General features: G+C 42.7%; 1 protein-coding gene across 6 annotated transcripts in view; it reads right to left on the bottom strand.

The window, feature by feature from the left end:
- Window positions 1-594: 594 nt before the first annotated feature.
- rgl1 (ral guanine nucleotide dissociation stimulator-like 1) overlaps window positions 595-27,550 on the bottom strand; it is a 33,114-nt gene continuing 6,158 nt past the window's right edge. For 2 of the 6 annotated variants that reach the window (XM_036007110.1, XM_036007111.1), the window contains exons 2-19: window positions 12,025-12,185; window positions 9,543-9,653; window positions 7,370-7,578; window positions 7,193-7,267; window positions 6,862-7,052; window positions 6,611-6,735; window positions 6,255-6,470; window positions 6,061-6,164; window positions 5,872-5,956; window positions 5,583-5,672; window positions 5,181-5,267; window positions 4,885-4,917; window positions 4,628-4,749; window positions 4,184-4,273; window positions 3,822-4,005; window positions 2,770-3,021; window positions 2,547-2,661; window positions 595-2,074 (exon numbers count right to left, since the gene is read on the bottom strand). In XM_036007110.1, the coding sequence (XP_035863003.1) occupies window positions 1,887-2,074; window positions 2,547-2,661; window positions 2,770-3,021; window positions 3,822-4,005; window positions 4,184-4,273; window positions 4,628-4,749; window positions 4,885-4,917; window positions 5,181-5,267; window positions 5,583-5,672; window positions 5,872-5,956; window positions 6,061-6,164; window positions 6,255-6,470; window positions 6,611-6,735; window positions 6,862-7,052; window positions 7,193-7,267; window positions 7,370-7,578; window positions 9,543-9,653; window positions 12,025-12,069 (2,322 nt within the window). In that variant the 5' untranslated portion in view covers window positions 12,070-12,185 and the 3' untranslated portion in view covers window positions 595-1,886. Of the gene's footprint in view, window positions 2,075-2,546; window positions 2,662-2,769; window positions 3,022-3,821; window positions 4,006-4,183; window positions 4,274-4,627; window positions 4,750-4,884; window positions 4,918-5,180; window positions 5,268-5,582; window positions 5,673-5,871; window positions 5,957-6,060; window positions 6,165-6,254; window positions 6,471-6,610; window positions 6,736-6,861; window positions 7,053-7,192; window positions 7,268-7,369; window positions 7,579-9,542; window positions 9,654-12,024; window positions 12,266-21,857; window positions 22,469-25,789; window positions 25,812-27,550 lie in introns of those variants that run through there. The other 4 variants (XM_036007112.1, XM_031318165.2, XM_036007109.1 and 1 more) reach the window with 4 other exon arrangements.

The following is a 27,550-nucleotide window of genomic DNA, read 5'->3' as shown; positions in this document are numbered from 1 at the left end:
AAAGGTTGGGAACCACTGAGATAGATGACCTTTAAAATATAAAAAATATAAAACCATCACAAAACAAAGTTGCGTTTCAACAAAATCATTTTATGTTAGAAATATGTTACTTATTATGGATTCAGAGCATTCGACCAAAGATGAGAGGTAATCAAAAACACAGAGGACAACCATCATAATAGTGATAATAATTTATTTATTCAGGTAGAGGAAGAGTCTTTGGCAGTGAAGAACACAGAAACCGAGGGTGATTTAACATTTAAAGTGAAGTGCTGCATGGGACAAATGATTGGCCTAACTGGGCCATTAACAACAGTAAACCAGTTATTCTAGAGGGAATTTAAAATATCAACCAATAAACATGAACTGGTTGCACAAATTGGCACAATAGCATGATATTGTAAGGTCTGTAGGAGTGGATTATAACTGAAAGAAAAAAAGGACGCTTTAATGTGACAGGTGAGAAGCGTTGGTGATGATGCTGTGAAACTATGATGTTGGGAACAGATAGGTGTTTACTGGGTGAAAAGGTGTTTGGCTTTTGTGTGTTTAATGATGTGATGTGTCCCTCAGTAAAGATTTCCACATGTATCACAGTATTATCTGGTACTGGCTTCTTCTTTTTTTATGACACTGAATTCGTTAACATTTACTTCATCTCTCTCCAATGTGGCATACATTGCTGGCCTGAATTGTGTTACAAAAACATGTAAAAAGCAACAATTAATAACAAAAATAGTAATTCATTTAGTGAAGAGGGAGAAAACCACTTACAGAGCGGCTTGTTCACTCTTCTGTTTTCACATCCCATTGGCATCCCCGACCAACTGACAAGTGCAACTCTGTAGTTCATATAATGAGGGGCAAAGAGGTACAAGTATGCATCAGTTTGAGACATGTTGGTATTTTCCATTCCAGGAAGTCACTTCATTCCTCCTCTCTGTCCTTGTACATCTATAATCTCCTTTCTTTTTTTCAAAAAATTCTGAAAATGTGAGGGAATGTCTTTCTGGAATAGAACGCAGCACAAATGTCATCTTTACACCCTAAAGCTAGGGCAGGTAAGGCCATTTCAATAGTTGCCAAGGACTTGTTAAAACCAAGTAATGGAACCAATCAGAATGCACGCAACATTCGTCACACAGCTCACAATATGAGAGGGGCTGGACACACACAGTGAACACTGTGCACGAGCCGGACATGGCAGGTAAACCTGTCCAACTAGGAGAAATAATGACATCACAGCTCCTGTCAATCAATTAATTCATTAATATCATTCAGAATACTATCGAAAGTCCATTCATTCATCGATTAAAGGCAACAAGACTGGACACTCAGTCCACTTCTCCTTCTATTTCACCATCCGTCTTCTCTTTCTGCATTCATCACACTTCTATTATCAGAAAAGTACATGTTCAGCTACATAGACATCACAGGACAAAAACAAGTCCATTCAATATCAGAATACTGTTGGAGGTCGAGTGTGGTCTGCTCCCATAACATGTGCAAAAACCTGTTGTTGTAAAGAGCGGAGGCCACAAGGAGTCGCTGTTCCACTCTGTCACAGGCATTAATATTCAAAAGGCAAGTCCCACTGGCACAGCAGTCACGCTACACATCCATGTTCCACATTAGGGCTTGGCAAAGGACAAAAAGGGATGGCACAGTTCAGGGTGAGGCTCAACTGGCAAGATTAAAGTCAAAGTGGAGCTCTTAAAAGAGTCTAAAAAACTCTATCTGTTCCTTCTTGAATCCACCAGAGCTCCTCATCCATGTATCCCTCCAGCCTCCTTATCTAAAACACAACAGTTCACATCAGGTCCATGCCCTGTATCATCTTGGATCAGTGGTGTAAGGGCAATCCGCTGGGTCCCCGCAGTCCAGGGTCACAGTGTGACCTTGCTGAGTCTAAGCGACAGGCTGGAGCGGTGCTGGGCGCGAGGGAGTGTGGAGCTACACCGGCTTCGCAGCTGGACTGGCCGACTCGCTGTGCCTCGCACCCGTAGCAGGAAATCAAAGTTAGCTGAGGTGTTCATGGCGTAAAAGACGTTGGCGTTGTCTGGGATCACCAGTTCTGAAAGAATATAAAAAGGGGAGAAAAGCAGAAATTATGAGTATAGTTTTCTGTTGCTGCTATTGTACTTTTAGTCAGCAATACATTCATTCTCAAACTCATTGAGGTTTGTAAAACGGCCGATCAGTGGAAAAAACTTACAATAGTTAAAATGCTGAATTGCAAATAAAAAGGGTGTTTCATAATAGTTGTTATACAGTAACTGCAACAGCTTCTGCTTCCTGTATTCACTGTAAATAGCTGACTGTATGCCTCTGGATTTTACTGTATGACAAATAAATTGTGAGGCAAGTTTTATTACAGTTTTCGGAAAGCCCAACATGGAGCTAGCTCCCTCTGGTTGAGAAAAATGTAGGTCTGAATAATGAAAAAGATATACATCAATCAACTAAAACCATCAAGAACCGCAGAGGTTCCATGAAAAAAAATATATGAATGAGGCTAAATTTAAAAGTAGAGCCATGTTTTTTACCTCTCTCCTCAGAGATGACTTGTACCAGCTCGTATCCCTCCTCTGGCTCCACCTCCAGGTTGTGCTTGGCCATGGCTCTAGAAATTACAGCCGGAGTCTTGTCTTGATTTGTCAACTATTTAGGGAATAGAGAAAAAAAAAATAGTCATACAGGGTTTTACATATATACATATATCAAGGGCATCTCACTCAAACAGGAACACAAACACACATATTTATTTACCAATATGCTCTTGTAGAGATTCCCGTTGCCATGCTCCAGACTGACTCTTATGATGCATGCATCTTGGGCCTGAGTGTTATAAGCTGGGCTTTGACTCGGGGAGCTGGGGGACAGGGGTGTGAGGGAGATGGAGCGTCTGTGGGTGCAGGGGGGCCCGGGGAGTGAAGGAGATGCAGGAGTCATGGAGACACTGGCTGTCGACGAGCTGGTGTCCATGGAGTGGAGTGAATTACAAGAGGAGGATTCTGAAAGCTGAGGAAACATAAGCAGTAGTTACATACCGATACACAAAACCATAACAGGATCATTTTCTTCTACAAATGCACATAACCATATTCTGATCATCCATTTGCAACTATGTGAGGCGAGAGGAAATGAGACTAGAAAATACTGGAATTAAGTGACACGTGCAAGGCTCAAAAGAGATAAATATAATTGTTTTCCTCAAATAACATTTTGACTAAGGGACTGCATGGAAATTATTAGGGGCAAGGGGGGACAAGAAAAGGGAGTGTATTTTTTTCTTTTTGCTAAAGGGAAGGTTGTCAAGACTTTTGGGAGAGCAGTGGAGGGCCTTCTCTCTTATACCAAAATTAGATTTTATTTTATTCTTTCCTAATAAGACTTTTTTTAAAAAAGTTATCAACTGTGTGCAACTTGTGTAATAAATCTGTTTTCTCATTTTCAGACAGATTAGGGCTTCTTTTTTTCAAAATCAACAATGAGCTAGTAGGATCAATATGTCATTCCTACGAGACAGAACAGAGAAATATCTTACTTGTGGTTTTTCTGTGCAATTTTTGTTAGTAACAGCAAAGTGCATTGTACGAAAAATGTATTTTGAGGTATTTGGGACAGGGTGTTACAATTTTTAGTAGTTTTTCTTAGTCAACGGGAGGGTTCTAAAAAATGGATCAATAACACTGGAGAAGGCCTCGCTTTTTGAAAAAATGAAACATAAAGTTCAGCCCCCCCCTCCCCAGACCAATCATTTTCATACAGTCCCTAAGTATGACCAAAATTATCACATTTCATTTAGCGCTGTAGCCCACCTTGTTTTGCTGGGAGTCGGAGGTGTGGGTGGGGGTGAGGCCCTCGCTGTCTGACGGGCTGCTGGAGTCACTGGAGGACACACTGACTGAGTCCATGCTCTCCCCGGAGCTGCCAGTAGGAGGCGAGCGCGGCGTCTCTCTGACTGGAGAACTGGCTGTATTATTGTCTGGTCCAAGAAACAGCCTGGAAAGTAGCGGAAGTCAGTTATTAGACAATAAAATAAATAGGTCACAGCAATTCAGTGCTTAAATATGACTGTGTGACTATCTTAGCCAAAGAAAAGTATTCTATACTTCACATTTAAAACTAAACCCTCTCCGTTAGGTTCTATTAACATCTTTTTTTTCCCGGATGTACTCACAGGCTGAGTCTCTTCACCATGCTTTTTCGAGGTTTAGGTGAGGTTGGACTGCTGTCACCGAGACCTTCAATCTCACAGGACAAGGCGTAGCTGCAAGAGAAAACACTGATAATCAACCTTAGACAGCATAAAAAGTTGACAAATCCTGTGCCGGTGGTTTTAAGAAGCGTGATTTCTAAGTGAGAGAGAGGGAAAGAGATAGAGAAGGAGGGAAGAGAAGACAGTTAACAGAGCAAAAGCAATAAGCACAATAGATCAGTAGGGAGTGAAGACACGACATAAGAACAGCAGGGAGAGGCGAGGAGAAAGGACAGAAAGAAGCTTCTATTGTGTGTTTGTGAACAATAGGTCCAACAGACCATGACCTCATGCACCAATTTGCTTGTTATCGAATGGATAACGGTGCAATTAAGAAAGATGGCAGTCTTAGTAAAGTAGCAGTACCTCTCCTCCTCACTGAGAAGAACCTGGCTCTTAAACCAGCGGAGGAAAGCCGAGTCTGGAGCCAGACAGTAGCTGTTGCAGGCCGACTGGAGCAGCTTGATCTGAGCGATCACCTCGAACTCCTGCAGAGACAGAGAGAAAGTCACAAACGTTAGATCCGTTTTGCTTCAACACGTGGCACATGTCAGCCGAGCTCATCAGGTGGTAATTGTCATGGTATAATCATGTCAGAGGAGGCCGCTTGCAGCTACACTCACCCTGCGTCTCTTCTCAAAGTTGTTCAGACCACCCTGCAGAGGACACAAAGAGCACGCTGTCAGACCATGGACATCACATACCAGCGGCTGCTTAGACAAACAGCATTAGGTGGACCGCTTCAAAAACGGCCCGACAAAATTCCTCATGCACTCATGGAAACTTACGCCCCGGTTTCTGACAGCAGTTACACAGATAGACTCTCAGATCTGCAGAGTTGTGTGAACTTGCAGACACATGCTCTCAAATATTGACACACACACACACACACACCAGGTGGCTATGGATTTTTTCTTACCTCTACTATGTCAGGCAGAGCTGTATCCAGCATGGTCAGGTCGGTTAGAAAGGTCCCCAAGTACGGTATCGTTCCTTGCATGGCTCCCTGCGGAGAAAAACACTTGGTTTAAATAAATACTACAGGATGCCACAATAAAGCCAGCGACTAATTTGCACTGTGGTCCCTGTGATTTACAGATGCCAGGGTGGGTTTTATAAAATACAACACAGGCTTAATGTAAGCACAGCACATGGTGCACTGAGTAAACAAAGCTAAGCATGTGGCTTCATCATACAGTACATTGCTTTAGAGGAATGTGTTGTTTTAAATTATAAAGCTCGGTTTTAGCTCCCTTTGAAAAACACTCCGCTCGTCTGGCATTTGTTTCAGAAGCTCTTATTGCACCAGTCTTTGTCTCACCATTTCCTTCTGCAACTGTAGTCTCTTGTGGGTGCGTTTCTGATGCTCCTTGGCACAATTCTCCAGACTGGCAAACTTTGAAGTGCCTTCCTGTAGAGCAAACAAAAAAGCAGCTTCAGTCCTCCAGCTTCTCACCAGCGAATGAAGAAATAATTTTAGGACTTCCAGATGAAGTCATCTACACAATTTAAAACTGGGATTTTTTTTATAGAGAGTATACTAAAGTTTACAAATTCATAATTTTGCAAATCCCTCAGATATTAGATACATGTTAACTGTTAATGCTCACCCTCATGAGGAGCTCTCTGCTGGTCAGGTAGTTGTTGTGATCGGAGAAAATGTCCGACAGTTCCTCAAATGTCTGCATGCTGTCTCTGTGTGAAGCACAGATTCATGTTAGCTAATGGTACCGGACATATCAGCTAAAATACATGTCTAAAATAAAAATCTCAGAGATGATTCTTCTATCAAGACTTACTTGTGCACACAGGCCCATGCCCTTTTCAGCCTGTACAGAGGGTTGGACTGCAGCGCAGATACAATGGCTCGCAGAGACGAGAAGTTTTTGCGTATTCGACACTCCTGTTGGGAGACAATTAGCACAAGGAAAGTCACAACTTGACCCATTTTGTTGTAGGTTTATAGATGAGATGTGTGTGTGTTTCTGCTAACCTGAGCGATGTCTATCCAGCGCTGGATGACCCGCGCTCTGACATGCGGTCTGATCTGTCGGTGTTTCAGCACTGTGCTGACCACGCAGGCCGCCACAGCATTAAACTGCGTAATGGTGGCTCGAATGGTGGGGGCGCTGTGCTTGTTGTGCTTCTTATCCCTCTGAGACCAGATGGAGCCCAGGCAGTGGTGGGGCACAACCTTTTTAAACAGCAGCTAGAAGCAAGAGAACAGGCTGATGTTAGTATGACGACACTGACGAAAAATCGCAGGGATGTAACCTGCGTAACCTTTCCCTGCTACACAACACACGCTGCCAATGCACCCGTTTCCATCTCTCATTTCCCTCCACTCACAGCATCCATGTAGGTCAGCTGCTCCGCCACCAGGTCGGCCTCGAACGACAGGAAGTCCTCCTGGACCTCGATCTCTACTTCCTCCTCTTCCCCCAGGCAGAAAGAACTGTTGCCGTGGAAACCAGCTAAAAGCAGGAAAACACGGGCGATTTGACTCGGAGGAAATACTTACTTATGATGATGAAAAAAAAAAAATTAGCACTGTACAGAACAAAGAACTTTTTAAAAAGAGTTTAAAGAGCGTTAGTTACCATCAGTGTCCTCCATGCTGGCCTGACTCTGCAACTGCTCCAGCAGACCTTCTGCCCGTCTAAGAGCCTCCGAGCCTGGCAGGGTCTTGCGCAGGTAGTCCATCAGCCTGTGAAGACAGGGGTAGTCGGGCGGCTCCTGGAAGTCTTCAGGACACTGGTCCAGCCAGGCACGCAGGATAGAGGCCAAGGCACTGTGGAGACAGTAGGGAAAGGTTTGTGTTAAGAGAGCTGGCAATGATAGAGGGACAGGTGTGATAAGTCAACAATACTGCTGAAATGTTATCTATTGGAAGCTGTCCATATGGAACTGATATAGAAAAATGTATCTCACCTTCTGATGGCTCCATTGGTTTCAGAGCCTTTGCATCTGCCTGTGCCTTGCTCATTTTCCTCCACACTTCCATACCTGCAACAAAAGAAAATAAGGAGAGATCACATTTAAAACCTCTTAAACGTTAATAGTCAATGCATTATTTTGGCTGTGTGCAACACTTCACTCCAGCCCTACCTGTCTAGCAGTAGCTGCAGTACAGTCTGTGTGCTGGTGAAGGCCCTGTAGGTGGACAGGAAGATGGAGGTGTAGGTGAGGTCGTTGTCACCAAACGCTGTCAATAACGTCTCCACCAGACGCTCCAGTGTTCCAGCACGAATACTTCGGATTTTGCAAGTCTCCAGCTGGCTCACCGTGTGGCCGGGAGGTAGACGATCCCCCTCCGCCTAAACACACATGCACACAACACATATTTTTACATGGTTAAACCAGTGTGAACTGAACTGAGGAGCGCTATTATGCACTGCAATGACTTGGCTGGGACTTCCAAATGCTTTTATCTGCTTTGAACCCTGATGAAGACCTATGTCGGTCGCAACACGTCGGTCATTTTAAATGCATATTGCCATGTAAAATAAAAGCATTTTAATTTTTTCACAAACCCTATAGTGTGCCTTGGATTGTTTTTGAAGGAGACTTGCATTTGAGACCTGATCCTACTCATGCAACGAGCCCTTCACAAGATGGAATAAGCTTTTATCTGCTTTGTTTGGCTTTGAATGCATCACAGATTAACACTTGTCATCTCCCAAACAGAACATAAAATAAGTTGTCAGTTAAGCTTAAAAATAAGATAAGATGTATTGTCTGTTCACACAGAACATTTTCTTGCATCGTCTGCTCCAATTAGTAGTGAAACAATTCATTACAAAACAAAGATGGAGGAAACGGTAAGGACAATCATAACCTATATTTGATTCTGATTTCTCCAGATGTGTCCGACTATTGTGTCCACAGGGAAATAGACTCAGCGGTTACAAAACAGGCAGGGAGAGAGTACAAGAGGAGGTGGCACAGACACGGAGAGAAAAGAGACCTTGGTGAAGTGTAGCACACTACAACAGGAAACGCTCCAATCTGCTTCTAATCACAGCAGACCCCTCCTCCACCGTCCCGCCAGACAGAGAGGAGGACAGCAGCACAGCCAAGTTCTCCCACCACTCCCCTCTGATAACTCAGTACAACAAGAAATACCATTATTTATCTCTGTGAGGTCACCCGCTGTACAGTCACACACACAGGCTTGGATTTTACAATTCACAATCAATTAGAAATACACACAATCTACTAACACACACTGTAAACACACATCAGTGAACAATCCCACTGATTGTACGGTAATTGCTGTTATTCACTGACAATTGACTGTGTATAGTAAATATACTGACGCCTCAATAGGGATCACTCTCTATTCTACTCGACTCAAAGACAGCACTGTATAAAGGGCCCATGTTGTTTTAATTAGCTGGAATACAGTTGGCAGCTCATGCCGTTGTCAATACATCAGTCTTACAGCCTCGAGCTGTTATCTATTTCTTCTTTTATGTGCCAAAAGCACAAAGAGACAACAGTGATACAAACAAACCAACAACACGAGAGCCTGATTTGTTTCTTGTAAACAAAGGCAGTCATTTTGGTTATGCTGGGTTAATGCATTCCTTCAGTAAAAAAAACACACCAGAGAAACTCAGGATAATGCCCTAATTGGCCCTTCTGCGCAGTATAATAATATACCGTATAACATCTTATTATGCTGATATAAACAGCACAGTGGAGAAAAAAGCAATGCTTCATATGCAATGAAAAAATGCGCAACTCAAGGAAAAGCCTTTAATACCCCTTTTTTTTGTCATACCGAGCAGTTTTGTTGGCAGCTGCGAAAGTCAGGAAATCACATGCTTTGGCTAAACAGTCAAAGTCTGGTAAAACTGTTAATTTTTAGCAGGCAGCTAAAAAGGTGTTGTCCAAACTAGGAGATTTAGAGCTCAAATGTTAAAACAACAGCCCTGGTGGAGCACAATGCTGAGAGACGCCCTACTATTGAAAGACACCACTGCTTTAGACAACAGAGATTAGATTCTCTTTTTATGATCAGCAGTCTGCACACAAGATTGCTTTTATAAAACCATCTACACTTGATCAATTCCAAGGGAGAGACCATTCCACTTTGGGAATAAAATCTGCAGTTCACATTTTGCACCTTCAACAGGTTAATAGAGTGGAAAAAGCAGCATCAGGTTTTCATTCGTATAATCTGTTTCGCTGAGGGTTTAGAGCTCGACTTGTCTTTGAAAAAGCTTCATCAGCTGTGATTCTGTCACACTGGGAAACATCAGGCGGGCCTACTCACCCCTAGCCATCTTGCTCCCTTGTTGGCGGCCTGCTGAATCTGAACCCTCTTCAGTGTCACATTGTAGATGGCTCCTTCCTCGACTTCCTCCCCCCAGTCCTGCACCGAGCTCTGCAAGGAGAGAGTAAGAGGGGAAATGTTAGAAGCCTCCAGAAGACAGGAGAGGATACGTTTAGGATAAGAAAAAGATATAAAAACTTCCTGTAAATAACTGCAGGCTGCAGAGCTATCTTCATGTGTCATTTCAATAGTTTAACAAAATAGGAACTGAGGTTTTTTGAAACATCTCTGAGAAAAGCAGAAGGAAGAATCAGAGAAAAACACAGAAACACAACCACAACACTCAAACAAACTAGTAAAACAAGGACTAAAGTGCAGTAAAACATCAAGAATGACCAACTCCCCAACCCCCACCACTGCAGCCTGCCAGGACTCCCTCCCTGTCTTTACTCCCTCTTTTATTCCACATCCATCTCTTTCACCGTGTTCCCTTCTGTCTGAGGTGAGGTCAGAGCTGGAGCGCTTCACTGGAGCTCAAAATGCTGGAGATAAGAGCCAGACTGGACCAAGTCTCTCAAACAAACCCCTACATAATAAAACAAGACGTGGTGATAAGCCAAGAGAGCTTGATTACAAATGAGAGCACAACCCCACTTAGATCAGCTCATAACACTAAATAGATTTGTGCTCATCTTGCTCCATATGTACTGTATCTGCCTCTGGTTGTAAATCACTGACAGACAGCAGAGTGCATAAACAAACAGAGGGAGCAGAGTGAAATCAAAATACAAAACTCCTGCTCTGAGAAGAGTGTGCACAAACACAGCCCGAGATATGCTGAGACATCAACATATGGATACAGAGACAAAAACAGAGGCAGAGACAGCGAAAGAGAGGGACTGGCCAAATATAAACACCACGCATGCAGTATTACGGCCAAGTCCTCTCACACACACACACACACGGCCAAGATTACTCTCACTTGTCCCCACTTTCTTACACACTCAATGGCGAAGTCCACACTATTCCCCACACAGAAGGGCTGCCAGAAAACAGGTCAAGGGTCAAAGTCGCCGTTAACAGGCTCAATGGACGGCCGGTGGCACTCAGCCATGACTGAGCTGTGTTTGGGTTTGAACAGAAACATGTGATGCTGAAATGAAAAGAAACCCCAAAGCAAAAAACACAAAGAGAGAGAAAGGGAGAGGAGGAGGATTTTAACCGCCTCTGGCAGATGAAACCAGTAAGTATGTTTGTGTTGTTGTATGATGTCACAAGCTGTACTTGTCCAAAGCATGTCCTTATGTCCATCCCCTACCCTGTTCAGCATCTCGTCTTAAGGTCAGCGACCTAGTAAGTGCATATCTCTCTCTCTCTTTAGCTGCTGCTGGCTGGATGGCTGGCACAGAGACAGATAAATACATCAGTGTATGAGTCATGCAGTCCACACACTCCCAAAACAATAGCTGGAGGTTTCTGTGCTGGCCGGCCCGGGATGCTGAGTTCACAGTCTGCACACACAGCCTGCTTTTTGTAAGCCACAGAACTGGAGATGTTTTTCAGAGCAGGGTTTTAAAAAAGGCTCTGCTCGCTTTGTGCTACAAGTTTGGGGCTTATTGTGAGACAAAGTTCCACGAGCTTGCATGGAAATGGGAATCAAAACAGCCTGTCACTGTGATATTTCTATTCACCAGAGAATACAGGCCAGAAACATTGCACACCCAATAGGGATGCCTTTTTACAGAGAGCACAGTATGAGCCTGGGTACGCAGGTAAACAGGAGATAAGTTGTTTACTCTCTGCACTAACTTGGATCATTTCCCAAGAATATGCTCAAAAAGTGCACGAGGAGGACACTAAGGAGAGCAAATAGCACACTATCTAAGCTCAAATAGTGCTAATCTGCCTATCAGCTGTGTGTGAAACAATACTCCAAAGATAACAACAACAGTTGGCGCTGATCTGTTGGCTTTTGTATTTTTCTCGCCTGGACGCAGCTGGGACCCGTAAAGAGACACTGATGGCCCCAGGGTCTCGCCAAGTGTTCCCTCTCTGTTTCGCTGCGGGCCCTCAGACAAAAGTTTTCATATCCACCATCAGGGAGGGGAGAGCTAATGGATCGAGTTCATATTCTGGCGGAGTCTACAGGGGATTTTCTGTTGTATCCCTCTCCCACGTTTCCGAACTTTGCGCGACATCTTTACGCACCAACAATGTAGGTTAAACTGGTTTTAAAGCCCAGTACATAAACAATCAAAACTCAATGTTCAACTGTTCCCCTCTTCCTCCTCCTCCTCCTCCTCCTCCTCCTCTTCTCCCCTTTATCCGCTACTTTCCCAAGCCTACAAACACCCCCCTCCTTTTTCTCCCCCCCTTTCCCTCTTCAGCTTTTCTCCCTTTCTCTCCCTCTCTTCACAAAACCACAAATACAACAACAGAGCACAGGATGGAAAAGCAGGAGAGTTTTTTGTTTTGTTTTTACCATTTTACTTTTCCAGGCGAATTTCATGGTGAGCGTTTCTTTCATGATCCGGGGACAGCATCAGAGCTCGGGAATAATCCGCCAAGGAAAGAAGAAGAAGATGCGTTCCTTTCAAATCCCAGATCCTCGCTGAGAAATGTCTTCTTCTTCACCACACACACTTTCGCTCAACTCCAAACTCCAAATCCTCGTCTTCTGTCTGTCAGCAGGCTCCCTCTTCTACTGAATGACCAAACTGCTCCTCCTCCTGCACTAACAACAGCCTCGTTTAAACTCCTCCTCCCTTTCTGTCCGACCTCCATCACACCAAACAGTGCGCGCTCAGACGTAGGGTTGTGATTCTTGTTTACGCAATACGCTACACAAGAATCATAAATCTCATTCCTATGAAATCCAGAGCACTCATCACTGATTTTTATAATGCGTTAAAAGGGTTTTTGAAACCATGTAAAAATAAATCCTTATGATACTTGAGTCTTGTGTTTTTATTTGTATACTTCTTTTATTCGGTGTTCTTTTGTTTTGTTTAGCTTGTTAATAATGACCAAAAAACACTGGCGCCTATATTGCTCAGAATGCAATTTAACCGCTGAAAGTTTGATCAGAGATTCAGGTGTCTGATGCTAAGCGGCTATTGTAGCCTCAAGCAGAGATGTGGTGCGGGCTACAGAGGGCCTATCCAAATAGTTAATATCTGACTAGGAAGGCTTCCAAACCTATTATGTACACTGTGTATCTGTTAAGTTCAAGTTCAAGGTCCCTCCTCCATTTTTTCTTCTATGATCCCCACTGTAAATTCCTTTTGCCCCCCTCACCTCTCCACTTGGTACAATTATATTTTTGTTATATTATATTGTTGTCTTCCCCTATATCAGTAAATAGATTTCAGCATACTGGCACTTAAAGCATTTTTTTTTTACATTTAAGCGTTGCTAGCTTAACTTAACTTTTTCACAAATTCAGTAGTACTCCCAGTCACCTGTAAACTGACTCTGATGTGTAAAATTGGTGGACTTCCCCTTTAACAAATCAGAAGCTTCTTTGGGTCATTAACCCTTTAGTTTTCTGGCTATAGTTTACCAACCTGTTTATCATCAGTGGCGATTCCAGTAACATATTACTGTAATGTTAACATACAGATTTCATATGAGTGGATGAATTGAGTAGCTGTCTTGTGTGTGAAGCAGCTGCCACCTCACGGCCCCTGCGTGGGACAATACAAGGAAGGCCGTAGATGCCGTCACCAGTACTGTGAATTGTCAGTGACAGGAGAGCAGAATAGGCTGAGTGTGAGAATGGCCACACTGTTCCACTGTGAATGGGCCTGCACACGTACTCAAACAGCCCACTTGTGTGAATAAACGGGAAGATATGAATCAAGCGTTGACTTTGTGAGTGGTCTTTTTGTACAAAGTTTTATCGTAAACATATATCAAATGTGAGCAAGCAGTGGTTCATACATTTGCTGGTCCATTTAGTCGGCTGATGAAATAATTAAACTACTGATCCAGAGTCAGAAGACAGTGGGAACGTTATGATGCTTATTGTCATCTGGCTCAGTGGGAGAGATGGCAAGAACTGCTGTGGCCCCTTTTTACAATGTGTGTGTGTGTGTGTGTGTGTGTGTGTGTGTGTGTGTGTGTGTGTGTGTGTGTGTGTGTGTATGTATGTGATGTTTCTACCCACTCCTCTGGCTCCCATAACACAGACACGTAACCCCAACGTCACACTCAGCGTCACTGGCTGTCACACACCATGCTGTGAAGCAGGGTGCACCCACACACACAAGGTCCTCACTTTTGGCATTGATGCTTGCAGGGCACTAAAAGGCCAGGGAAGCCCAATGTACATCTCCGTCAGTGTTTCTCCGTGTGTGGTAATCACATATTTTATCAGGTTTTCTTCTCGCTGACTGTTCATCAGGCTGCATATCTGGCCGGGCTCCAGTTCCCAGGCCGAGCTGCCCTGTTGTCCACTTGGGTCTCTGGGAAGCCCAGAGGGGCAGTGGGAAGGTTGCAACCCCACACGACCTCCAGCTTAGCCCGGGGGGATTGTAGTGTTGGTCTCACAGTTGGAATGATGTCACATCTCAGCGCAAACAACACATTTGACAAATGTGACAGCTGCTGCTCCAACTGATGGATGAGCACATCAGTGCGCACATCTTTTAACATGAGATCAAAATGTGAAATTTCTTCTTTTTCGCTGGAGTCCAGGTCCACTAATGTGTACTGATATTATCATCCTAATGGGCTGCATCAGAAAAGATTCTTAGGCCTGTTATAGTTTAAGGAATAGGCAGCTACATTTCAGTAAATGGCAGAGGTGTTTTTAGGTATTGTGGTCTAAGCCAAGTCTTAAGTCCTTAAGGGCAAGTTAAAGAAAGAGTTGGGAACATGTTGGGAAATACACTTATTCACTTTCATGCCAAGAGTTAGATGAGAAGGTTGATACCACTTTGTACACTATAATATTAAGCTGGGGCGCCCGAATAGCTCTGTTGGTAGAGCGGGCTCCCATATATAGAGGTTTACTCCTCGACGTGGCGGGCCAGGGTTCAACTCCGACCTGTGGCCCTTTGCTGCATGTCATTCCCCCTCTCTCTCCCCTTTCATGTCTTCTCCTGTCCTATCAAAATAAAGGCTGAAAATGCCCAAAAGATAATCTTTAAATATGAAGCTGGAGCTAGCAGCAGGATAGCTTAGCTCATCATAACCACTGAAAACAGAGGGAAACAGCTAGCCTGGCTCCAAAGGTAACAAAATCCACTTACCAGCCCCTCTAAAGCTTACTAATTAACACGTATTTGCTTAATCTGAACAAAAACCAAAGTGTAAAGGTGACAAGTTGTGGTTTTACGGAGTTGATGAACTATTTATTGAACGGAAGCAGTGACTTCCTGGAGTCTAATCATCACTGTGTGGTGCCGGGCAATTCAAGCTGCTAGTCTCATTAAGTCTTTATGAATGCTGAACATGACATAAAATGACACGGGTGTGAATAGGGTTACTTCCATAAATGAGACCAAGTTCTTGTATCTGTATCTGTATCTGTACAAAGTAACTCAGAAACTATAGTACGGTAGCTGTTAAATAAATGTAGCGGAAACATTCCTCTGAAGAAGAAAAATGAAGTAGTATAGAATAGAAATACTCAAGTTAAGTACAAGAATCTGAACATACAACTGCATCTATCTCTCTTGGAATCAGATTTCCTGAATGTAAAGGTTAAAGAGAATGTGACGTATAATTACACTGGGCAGTTTTTTTCATATTGGGTTCCTGCTATTATTGAACTTCCCAATTACGCTCTTATCCCTGTTCCACACAGTCAGAACACCAAGCTACAGACAGAAAGGGGACAAAAACAGGAGGAGCACCGCTCGCACTGTTATTGCACCACTGTGGGGAAAAAACGCACATTCCAGGAAATCTCCCACTTCCTGCCTCCAGCCTCCTGACTCCAGTGAGCCTGTTGTCCTCATACCTGAGTGGCTGGGGAGCTTCTCTGGCCTGAAGCATGGTAAAAAAGGATGAGATGAGAGGAGAAGAGAGGAGAGGAGGAAAAAGGGATTTCTTAAAGCAAGTAGAATGAGCAGGAGAGACCGAAAAACATAAGGAATCACAATACTGAAAAAACAGAGCCAAACCACAGACACACAGGAGGACAATAGCGGGGTTGGTGGTTCTGGGCAGCATGCATAATGTCTCAGTGTTTACATCCAAGATAAGAAGGTCATGTATCAAAGAAAATGTAAGACAAGTTGAGATTAACTTGAAAGGACATTATCTCTGCTGTGAGTGTAAAAGGGAGAGACAGAGACAGAGGGGGAGAGTTCACACAGCCAGAAACTGAGAGGATCCATACTGGCTGAAAGATATGCATGATGCAACAGGACCATCGTGCACTGTTCCAGAGAAAGAGTGATTTCATATTTCAGACCGGAAAGAGACGCCCTGCTTTCTTTTCTGCTGGAAACAAGTAAACAGAGGAGACTCATCCTTTCATCCAGGGAGAGGAGTATCAGCTGCGGCTACAGTGGAAAGTCACTGCGTAAAATTTTAAATGGACAGGATCTTTATCTGCTACCATTTCTGGACCAAATGCCTCAGTACATTCATACTTTTTCTACATTATTCTTTAATTATGCATGGGTATGCACACATGCAGTGCGTTTCACTGTATGTTTGTATGCGGTTAGTGGGTTTGTGTTTTCAACGCATACTGCCCAGTAGAGGGCAGAGTTCATAAACCGCTGTATTTATCCAGAGTCAGCAGAGGTTTTAGCTAGACCAGGCCAGAGCAACAAAACCCCCAAGAGGCTGGATTTATGGCGCAGGGTCACGATGATCTGCTATAACTCAATAAAACCTATGAATGAGACAATCAAAATAGCTTAAATGGGTCATTTGAGAGCAGTGAAGCAGGGGCAAAGCACTTAATAAGTGCACAAGGTTATTTGATAGTTATTTGATGAGGCAACAGATCAGCAGATGAGTGTCTGTGGATCCAGAAGTAGCAACAATGAAAACACAGTTGGATTAGGACATGCCAGGCCTTCTCACACAGCACACACAGCTGCATTTTCTTTTTCTCTGTCTCTGTTTCTGTCTCTTCTTGGTCAACTGAACCCCTTTGTTTAAACAGCCACATTAAAGCTCTGTCTGCCTCTCTCCTTCTCTTATGTCATGCCTCTACTCCCCTCAGATCTATTGTCCTGGCTGTTGTTGAGCTCTCCCTCTTTTCTCTCTCTGGATGGGTGACATCATTAGTTTCCAGTAAAGTCCAGGGCTTCAGACTGAGACCCTTCCTCCTCCTCATCATCCACCTCCTCCACACTCACACATTAAACACAGCTGACCCTGCAAACCAAGACACACTTCAAGGAAAAGTTGCTCAAAGTTTTAATAACATCAAACCACCCAAATCATATTTATGTACAGAGATGTTTCGGCTATTAGAAATTGTGAAACAGACTTATCTTTTCTTATAACAGCCTCCATATGGGGTAAGTTGGACCGTAAAGGGAGGGTAATCCTCCCCGTAGCTATGATGACTCAGACACACACACACACACACACACACACACACACACACACACACACACACACACACACACACACACACACACACACACACACACACACACTCACACGCACACACTCACAACCCCCCTTCATGCGGCCCCAACCCTGACCCCCTTCTAGATTTAAGCCCTGCTAAGCCTTGCATGAATCAGTCTGGACTGGCTCGGTTGTCTGTCTGACCCCCCCCCACACAAACACACACACATACACCCCTGCTAATGAGAGATGGACCATCTGTTGCCCGACAGATACATGCTACCCTAAAGTTGTCACATATGCAACAAAAACAGCACACAGCATCAATGAAAATGGTCACACACTGGTGACAACTGCTGCCTCGCCAAAACCCAGAAAAACTACACATAAGACAGCAAATCCATCACATCAGAATGTGCAAAAATCACACTTGCTTTAACCATCACGCCATTTCAGTTTTTTACTTCATGAAATTGTTAGTTCTGACTGCACTGCGAGAAAGAAAAAAGTTCCTTGCATTTAATGCTTGTTTTAATTCTGAGGGATTTTATGCTGTCTGTAGTGCTGTTAGTGTTAAATCAAATGAAGCATGTGCATTGTGGGAAATGAAACTGCATAAGTGGTGCACACAACAACGCACACAAAAAAGAGGCAGTAGCACAATAACAAGCATTGACAGCACAGATGTTACCGTAACAACGACCAAAATATAAGATATTTACTCTGCCAAAACAATATGGGCACATTAAATACTGTGTAAAGTCATAATAAAAATAACAAACAATACAGGATGTATTTCCTGTTCTAAAGCTATTGTATTTCTTTGTTTATCATCGTGTTTGACCTCAGTAGAGTTATTATAATTAGTAACCTGCTGACATACAGAATGTGTGAGTGCTCATATTAATAACTGTCGTCCGGACACCAGTGGCCTCCAGCTTTACACATTACTGCCATACACACTCACACACACACGCTCTTTCTCTCTCTCTCTCTCAAACACACACATGCTAATACACACATCACAGTGCCAGCTTGATCCCAGTCATGCGTCCTGGCTAATACTCCAAGCCCTGCCTGAGCGGGAAAAGGAGTAGAGGAGTTAGTGTGTGTTTCACAGAGCTGCCAAACCATAAAAACAAACCAAATTAAAGACGGTGCTGCAGCACATATTGACTTCTGCCTACTACCAACCCACCCCTAAAAACACACACACACACACACACACACACACACACACACACACACACACACACACACACGCACACAGGTTTGTGGCACTATCTTTGTGGGGACCCGTCATTGACATAATGCATTCCTTAGCCCCTTACCCTAACCTTAACCATCACAACTAAATGCCTAACCTTAACCCTTACCCTCACCCTAACCATGACCTAATTTTATCCCTAATCCTACAACCAAGTCTTAACCCTTACTTGTTGGCCCCACAAAGCTGTTGGGACCCCACAAGTATGCTGGACTCCCGGTTTTTGGACCCCACGAATATAGTTAAACAAACCCACACACACACACACACACACACACACACACACACACACACACACACACACACACACACACACACACACACACATCCATTTCCATATGTTGCGATGAGTTTCTGCCCCAGTTATGCGAGCTGTTCCTGTGGTGTTATTGCTCTGGGATGGACGCTCGAGTGACAGGGACAATGCCAGCAGTATTGACTTTTCACATCAGTCCTATTATGTGATCTAATTAGGCCCAAGATCACAATATGAGCCTCTATAGAGCTGCAGGCCAGTAGACATCCTGCACGCTGGGGGTCATTCAAGTGTGTAAACACCATCTTAAGTGTTGGACTGAATGAAAGGGAATGATGGAAACCTGGATTTGGAGAAAAGAGAACTGTGGTAGTTTGTGAATTGTGCAATTTGAGACAAAAAGAAAGTACTGAAGTACATTAGCGTCCCTCTACTTGTGTCTTGTATTGTCAGTGCTTACTGGGTTAAACAATAAAGCCAAGTTATTTCCTTATCCCCTGAATGGTGCTCTCCCATCTGTGCCGCATATAAACTTGTCAAATGCATAGATATTTTATAAACATTGCATAATTTTACTACTGAAACCCATACGGTTTTATATTAATTTACAGGAAATTTGCAGGTCCGAAGCTACAGAACTGGTCTTAGCCGGATGAATGAATCACTTTGAGCAATCATCGAAACAAATGACGAGCGAGGATCAAAACTTTAGGAAACACTGAGACGTCACTGAGCATCAGCATGAAACGTGCACTTCTCTGTTCAAAAAGTGAAGAAAGAGGAAGGAGGAGTGCTAACTCAGCTTTCTTACTTTTTTCAATGGAAAACAAGCCATCATCAAACCCCCCCCCCCCCCAAGTCCTTTGTCCCTGTTTTCCTTTTATAAAATCACTTCTGCATTTCCAGAAAATGACCCACTGAGGTTATTTAACTACCCTGCTGGTTATTGTAAGCCAAAGGGGTGTGAGGTAGCAGCTAATATTCCCTCTATTGGAGTTTTTATTGATCGGCCTGCGGCTTAATTACATTGCCTTATCACTGATAAAGTGAGAAGAGTATAAAAGAACGCTTCCAAAATGCAGTGAGAGCAGTAAAATGTCCTGTGATAACCCACTAAGATGTGTGCATTCGTCAACACTCTCACTTCTGTGCAACTAGGTTCAAACCCGGTCAAGTCCTTTGTTATTCCTACTTGTGACACCATCTTGCAACATCCGAATAGTTCAATTGAAAAGATGCATTTTTATTATCTAAGTTTATACTTTGTGATTCATTATCATTAATTTCAGTTGCTTAATCTACCTGTTAACCCTGACCGTTTGTGTGAACAATCGTGTGTTCATGTGGGAGTCTCACTGCTGATAGAGATTGACACCTCAGCACTCCTCCCTCATCTCTGACCTGAACTGTGGACCTGACAGCTGCCTGTAACTGCACAGCAGGGTGATTACAAGGAGGGTATAAGTCCAATCACTGCCTTTATATGGCTGACATGGTTTCATAACCTCATGCAGGTAGGCAACAAGTTGACTGACAATGAGTGAGGAACACCTGACAGCAGTAAAGGCAAAGTCTCCTCCAAGCCAGCGGGAGCCAGCAACTGTTGGACTGACAAAACAACACATGGAGAGGGCATGCAATTATTGCTTTTTATCAGAAGAAAGGATGTACTTGCTACACTTGGACTTCTATGATTACCCCCTGATGGTTTTGTGTATTCTTATATAACTTTATTGAGGGTATTTACCACTCTATATAATCACCCTTATTGTCCCCATCCTAAAGCTGTGAGGGCAATCACAACTCAATGCTGCAAAAACAGTCACAAGGATGAGTTTTTGACACAGAGCAATGCAGAAGGACATGTCAGCCAGGGTATCAGATAGGCGACGAAGAGGATATATATTATTTTCAAATGGGGTTTTGGGGTACAACTTTTCTTTTTTGCTGTCACAGAATATCCGTACCGGAGCAAGTGGGGCTGAGTGTCTTGCTCAGGGACACTTCAGGAGGCTATTTTTCTGACCTCAGTGTCTTTACTGACTAAATCTCAACATGCCAGATGTAAACCAAAAATAGTTTCACTTTAGCCCCAATACCACATGTGCGCACATGCAAACAATTAGCCACAACTAAGCAGGAATAAGCTGTCGCTGCAGGTCGTTTTCTGTTAATCACGCTGCTTTGGGGAATCTGCGACCTCACATACACACATTAGATAGAGGTAAAAAAACATGAACGCATGTACGCTGACATGAAGTATAATGTAAGCCACATTTTTATCATGCTTTTCTGTTGGCTGACACATATTAAAGTCATTATGGCATTTGGGTTCTGAAGTAAAATGAGTAATTCCTCTGCTGTGAACTCTGTGACCAGTCAGCAAAACTGTGCACGTATACACACACACACACACACACACACACACACACACAGACACACACACACACACACACACACACACAGTGACCAATATGCGGTAGTTTCAGTGAATTACTGCTTTGCACAAGAGGTCAGCTGTCCTCCCATCTGTGCCACCAAAGGTTACTGTCTAGTTTGCGTTATTGCATTATGAGTTGTCGACTTATTGCATAAAAGTTCAGTAAGTCGCGGTCAAACAGAGGAACTGAAATGCAATAAATTGAGAGAAATGGCAAATAAATCACTGATTGATCTCTGAGTTGAGAAACTAAGTTGTAGATGTTTTTGATTTGACCCTCACTTACTGTACCATACACTGGTTTGTGTTTTATGTAGGAAGCGTAAACCACGGTTTGTGCCACCGACAGTTAGCTGTCCATGTTACCACCAGAACTGCTGAGTGCAGAAAAGCCGCAGATCTGCTGCTATTTGTACTCAAACACGTTTGTTTCTCTCATGCACACACATAAGAACACGCACTATCACCACAGACATCCAACAAACAGACCTTGGAGGAGTCACAAACACTGCCATTTATTTATAATTCCAAGCTTCTATTCTCAGTAATTCTCAGTAGTAGTTACTGTTAGACTTATTCCTTTTACTGCTCCAGACACTTTCCACTTCACTCCCCATTCCCATCCTTGAATCTATCAGAACTGACCAAAGATTTGACACCAAACAACACTGCAACACACTCCAAACAACAGAAGGCACAGGAAGGTCATGCAAGCGAAGGCTAACATCTGCCAGATTGTTTAAGAAGACTGGAAGTACCCTGGGCTTCCCAGAAATAAAAAAACACTTTTTTCTGCCATGTACTGACCCAGTGGCGGGGGCTGCTCTCCGGGAAGCGAGGCTGGTACCTCTGCAGGGTGACACCTCCTTCCCCCTCCGGCAGTAAGGTGCAGTCCAGGTCTGGGTAGTGGTGGTTGGGCCCCTGCCAGGGCATCAGGGTGGCCAGAGGGTAGTGGGAGATCATGCTGACAGCCTGGATCAGCGGCAGGGGTGACAGGGATGGCAGGGCATACTCCAGTCTGGATGGCAGGGTCAATGGAGACTTCTTCAGTGGAATCAATAGAAATCTGGAGCGGGGGTTTTCAAGTGTTGACAGATTTATGTTCTGATTTAGGGGCTCCTTTAAGTCTTGATTGTCAGATGTTATGCTCACCTCCTCCTCTCTTCTCAGTCTGCTTGTAGACTCGACTTGTCTTTAGCTCAGAGGTGTCACCAATGATAACTCTCCTCTCAAGTTTTCCACCTCAGTCTTCTCCCTTCTTGTTTCTCTTCTGTCTCCCCCACCACATAAAGTTTCTATCTTCCCCTCTTCTGTTTTTTTTTTTTTTTTATCTTCCTCTCTCTGCATGCCTGGAACTTGACTTGCCAACAGCTCTCAACCACATGAATGATTAAAGTCTATTCTCTCTCTCTCTCTCTCTCTCTCTCTCTCTTTCTTTCGCCCCTACATTCATCCCAGCCAGAAGGGGAGGGGTTATAACTCGGTGGCCCAGCCCACTAATTAAAAATCTACCCTCTGACTAAAGAGAGCTTGACTGTGGAAGAATGTGAAGAAAAGGAAAGAAAGGCAGGAAAGCTGTGATAATGAGGAGGATGTTATGGAAGAGGTTCTAAGAACTACTAACAATAGCTGATATTTTCAATGATAGATGGACTTTTGGCCCCTTTTATGACGTGCTGAATTCCAACTGCACTCACTGAAACTTCAAACAGAATGCAAATCTTATTCTCATAGTTTTGAGTGATTGTCATTGCTGCAAAAAGTTGTCCCTATAGCCATTTCAAATCACTTCCTTCTTTTCAAATGTGTCACTAGAAGTAGTCCAGGCAGTCCCATCCTGTGTTTGTACTAGTTTTAAAATACACTGACTTTTTGATTGTATTACAGTAAACTTAACACTTTTAAGGTGTATATGTGCAGATGGCTTCATAAAGTTACTGATTCAGCTCTCTGTTAAGCAGTGCGGCTTGCTGACATTTCTGACAGCAGGGCAAAGGTCAAACCATAATAAATGTGTAACAATTATGGAGCGTGTGTGTGTGTGTGTGTGTGTTTCATCGAGCTCAGGGTATAAGAACGAGTCATGTGTAAAACATCGCAGTTGCTGAGGAGAGGGGATTATCTGGGACCAAGCAGTGCTCCGACACACACACACACACAACTACTACAACCTTAACCTAATTATAACCCTAATCCTACAACCAAGTCTTAACTCTCAAACAGCCCTTTAAAGTTATGGGGTCCAGCATTTTGGCCCCACAAAGCTGTCCGGACCCCACAAGTATACTGTATTCCCAGTTTTTGGACCCCACGGATATAGTTAAACAAGAACACACACACACACACACACACACACACACACACACACACACACACACACACACACACACATACAAGCACCCACTGAAGATGTTAGATGTAAATTCAGCAGTTAATATTGTACAAAGTGTGAAGAAAGTTGCTTCCTACAGTCAGAAGCTGCAGTGTGTACTCAGACTTTGCATCCTGTTTTCTCAGGTAAATTAACAGCCATTGGAAAAACAACAATGTCAGAGAAACATCCGGTTAAGTTGCTCCATGGCTGAGGAACTTGGACACACACACACACACACACACACACACACACACACACACACACACACACACACACACACACACACACACACACACACACACACACACATATACACACACTGTATGTAAGTACAATGTTGATGTATTATGTTCTATGTTATGCTAGTATATACTTTTATACTTTACGTTATACTTCTATACTGTACTACATTTCAGAGGGAAATGTTGATCTTACAATACATTTATGTATGACAAGTGTCATCACTAGTTACTTTTTTTAGATTACAGGAAGATTTTACAACATCAACAACAAAACGTTTATAAAACTAATAAAATACATTGTTTAACATTAAGCCAGTAATCCTGAACCTTTATGGCTTGTGGCCTCCTACAAAAAAGGATCTTTCACCACTACTCTAACACGTCTTCCACCACTGGCAAACACACCAGTGGAGTCCTCTTTCAATCACCGACAGCTCAGCACCAAAGAGAAAACACTGCTGTGGCATCAAGTAGCCTCTCCTGAGACAGAAGCTGTGTTGCGGTCATGATTCAGACCTTCACTCTGGCTCAACGTGACAAAATTCCTCACCACACAAAAATGCAAAGAGACTCCACCTAAAGTATGCTTATATTTAGCAGTGACTCATGGTTGGATGCCATGGATAAAAAAAACATCAAACATTAAAATGCCTTTGTAATCAAGTTCAGCCTAAGTGACTGAAGAGGAAAAATAAGTTATTTGACCATGACTCTCTGAGTGACTGCTGGGAATGAATGGGAGCATGATAGTCAGGAAGAGTGAGTAAACACACTGCCTTGTCTTCTTGCTGTCTGGATGGACTTCCAGTGAACTGGCCTCCGCTCTCTGCCTTCCTCTCCCCCTCCTTCCTCCATTTCCTCTCTCTGTTGTTATGAGCTCCTTTTCTAGAAGACCTCAATCACTTCACTTCACTGCACTTTACCCTAGTTTGGTGGGTCATCACTGGACTGATGCCAAAGCTCTTTTAACAGTGATAGATATGAGGGATTGAACAGAGAAAACAGCCAGAACACGAATCCATTCCTTTCTATTTACGGCACCCACACTCTCACATTGATCTTCACCTTTCAGAATAATTTGTTGTCATTCCTTAGTAAAATATAAGTTCAAGAAGTCACTTTTCTTGCTTTTCTTCTCTGCCTCAGTCAGAGTGTGCTGACACAGTCAGAGTGAGGCCAGCACCAGTTTACACAGCTGGGAAGGTAAGGCTCTCTAAACTCTGACAACACACACACACAGCTGGGAAGGTAAGGCTCTCTAAACTCTGACAACACACACACACACACACACACACACACACACACACACACACACACACACACACACACACACACACACACACACAAACACACAAGACCCCCTCAGTCTGGATCAACCCAAACAAAACCTCTCTCTTGCTCTCAGTTTCTCACACAAACAGTGGCCCACAAGAGGATACATCGCTATTGGACGCAATAGTAATTACTTTATAACTAAGTAGAATCTTTAAAAAAACATATTGGTAGAAGATGTATCCCGATACTTTCAAAGTACAGTAAAAGTACAATACCACAATGAAAAGCAAAAATACAGTCAGTGTTGTGTTATTTGATTATTTTTACTAATGCACTATTGTGCAAGCATCATTGTATTGTTGTAGCTGGTTGAGGTGCAACTAATTCTAATTACTTTATATATTGGCTCATTTAATTTATTAAAAAATGCATCATATTTTAGAGGCTGAACAAATGTTTTGTATATGTAATCTGAAAAGAAACTAGCTATAGCTGTCAGATAAATGTAGAGGAGTAAAAAGTACAATATCTCTGAAATATGGTAAAGTAGAAGTATAAGGTAATATAAAATGGAAATACTCAAGTAAAGTATAAGTAAGAGTATTAAAATCTTACTCCAGTGCAGTACTGGAGTACATGTACTTCATTAATTTATTAGATGCTAAATTATGGCATAATGTCTCAATTTATACAAATGATATATACAATTTAAGACAAAAACATTTTCCCATAAAATTGAGCTTTTTTCTTTTAGATGATGACACACCACAAATGCTGAAGTTGAGCTTTCATTTCAGTTCACATTTTTACAACTCCACACTGCTCTCTGCTGGTTACCATAGGAACACAACACACACACACACACACACACACACACACACACACACACACACACACACACACACACACACACAATAAGCTAAAAAAAATGCATTTCTTAATTTTGTCTACTTGCTTAGGGTTAGCATGACGTAAACACAAAAATCAGATTAACAGATTCTTTATATTAACATGTATCTCCTGTGAGTATTGCTGCAGCCAGGGCCTTTTATGCACTGACATTTGGCATTTACATGGACTATTTTTGCACACCCCTGTTCAGTAATAGGATAATCAGTTAAGCTATGCAAATGTAAATAAATGAACTGATAAAACATCATTTTTCTAAACTATGAAGAGCCTTCTCACATCAGTGCACAAGCGCTAAAAAAAGTAGGTCTGATCTAGTTCACTCCATTTGCATCGCAAATAATGCACACTCTACCACAGCAGCAAGCTGGTTTGCAAGACGATTAACGTGACAGGGAAGCAGAACATATTTTTTTATCCCACATAAACAATCTGTAACGGTATTCTTGAACTTTCTGTTTACGTTTCTTAAAATATTCAAATAAAACAGGCATTTCTCTCTCTCTCTCTCTAGTTGACCTGGTTTACAAACCACAGACATATGCAACTAGGGATGCTGAGTGTCAAGTAGACATTGATCCATTTGTACTCTGTGATGTGAAAGCAGCAGGACAGCAGGTAGATGCCACTCTGTATTGACTGGCATTTGGGATCCTGCATTGTGTAAATCTGTCTCCAAAAACTCTGTGAATCAAACTCTGCTGCTTTCTGGTTTTACACGGAATACTGTGATCCATTAGATTGTATGACATGGTTAGGGATTTTAGCTTTGTCAACACGGCAAAATGCATGCTGTATCATGTAGATAGATGTTACCAAAAATTGTAACCCCATTAAAGATTTTTTTTTTGTGAGACAAATGTGATCTGTGAATTAGGTTTATATAAATAAAATTGGCTTTACTTGACCCCATATCATTGAGACAGGGTCACACATTTTGATAGTGATTCCCAGTAAGTGTTTCTCTCCAACTCCTGACATTAGCTTATTGTAAGTGTTAGATACTGTGGGTCAATATTTCCTCTCTAGCACTCCTAATGCAAACCTACAGTAATTACACAATTTCCAAGCTATAATATATTATATGATTTTATTGGCACATTACGGTAAAGTCTGATAATAGGAATTCTATTAGATAGGGAAACATTTCTCTTACCTGAGTGCAGGATCTCTCCATAAAACACAGACAGCTGAAAAAAAGGAAGAAGAGGAGGAGGGAAACGTGACTTCTAATGTTTTTAAATGAAAGTATGTACACTATAGCGTGTGTGTGTAATGTAAATATGTTAAATTATCTATTACATTATATAACAGTGAATCATACTGTAATATGCGCTATCATGTATAATATTATATGATGTGTATTGTCTCATAAAGCAAAAGCTGTACAATCCAGTTTTCATTCCACTCACGAGCAGCAGATGGCAGCGTAACCCCTCTCTTTTGGCATTTGCAGCCACTTACTGTAAAGGGAATTTGCCTGAGAGAACAAACCTGCAAATGAAAAACTTCTAACTGCTTAACAGTTATGTTAGGTGAGGTCTGGTCAGTGTTGCATGAAGCAGGGTTAGCAATGGTGTGACGTTTTGATCTGGTCAAACAGGTTCTGTCTCACATCTCAACCCAACTGCAGGGTATTAATATTTAAATAGATCTTCGTGCTCAATAGTCCTCTTCACCCTTCCTCCATTTCTCTCTCT

Source organism: Sander lucioperca, chromosome 11 (assembly GCF_008315115.2).
Source record: "Sander lucioperca isolate FBNREF2018 chromosome 11, SLUC_FBN_1.2, whole genome shotgun sequence".
NCBI lineage: Eukaryota > Metazoa > Chordata > Actinopteri > Perciformes > Percidae > Sander > Sander lucioperca.
This window is presented reverse-complemented; position numbering and strand designations above follow the sequence as displayed.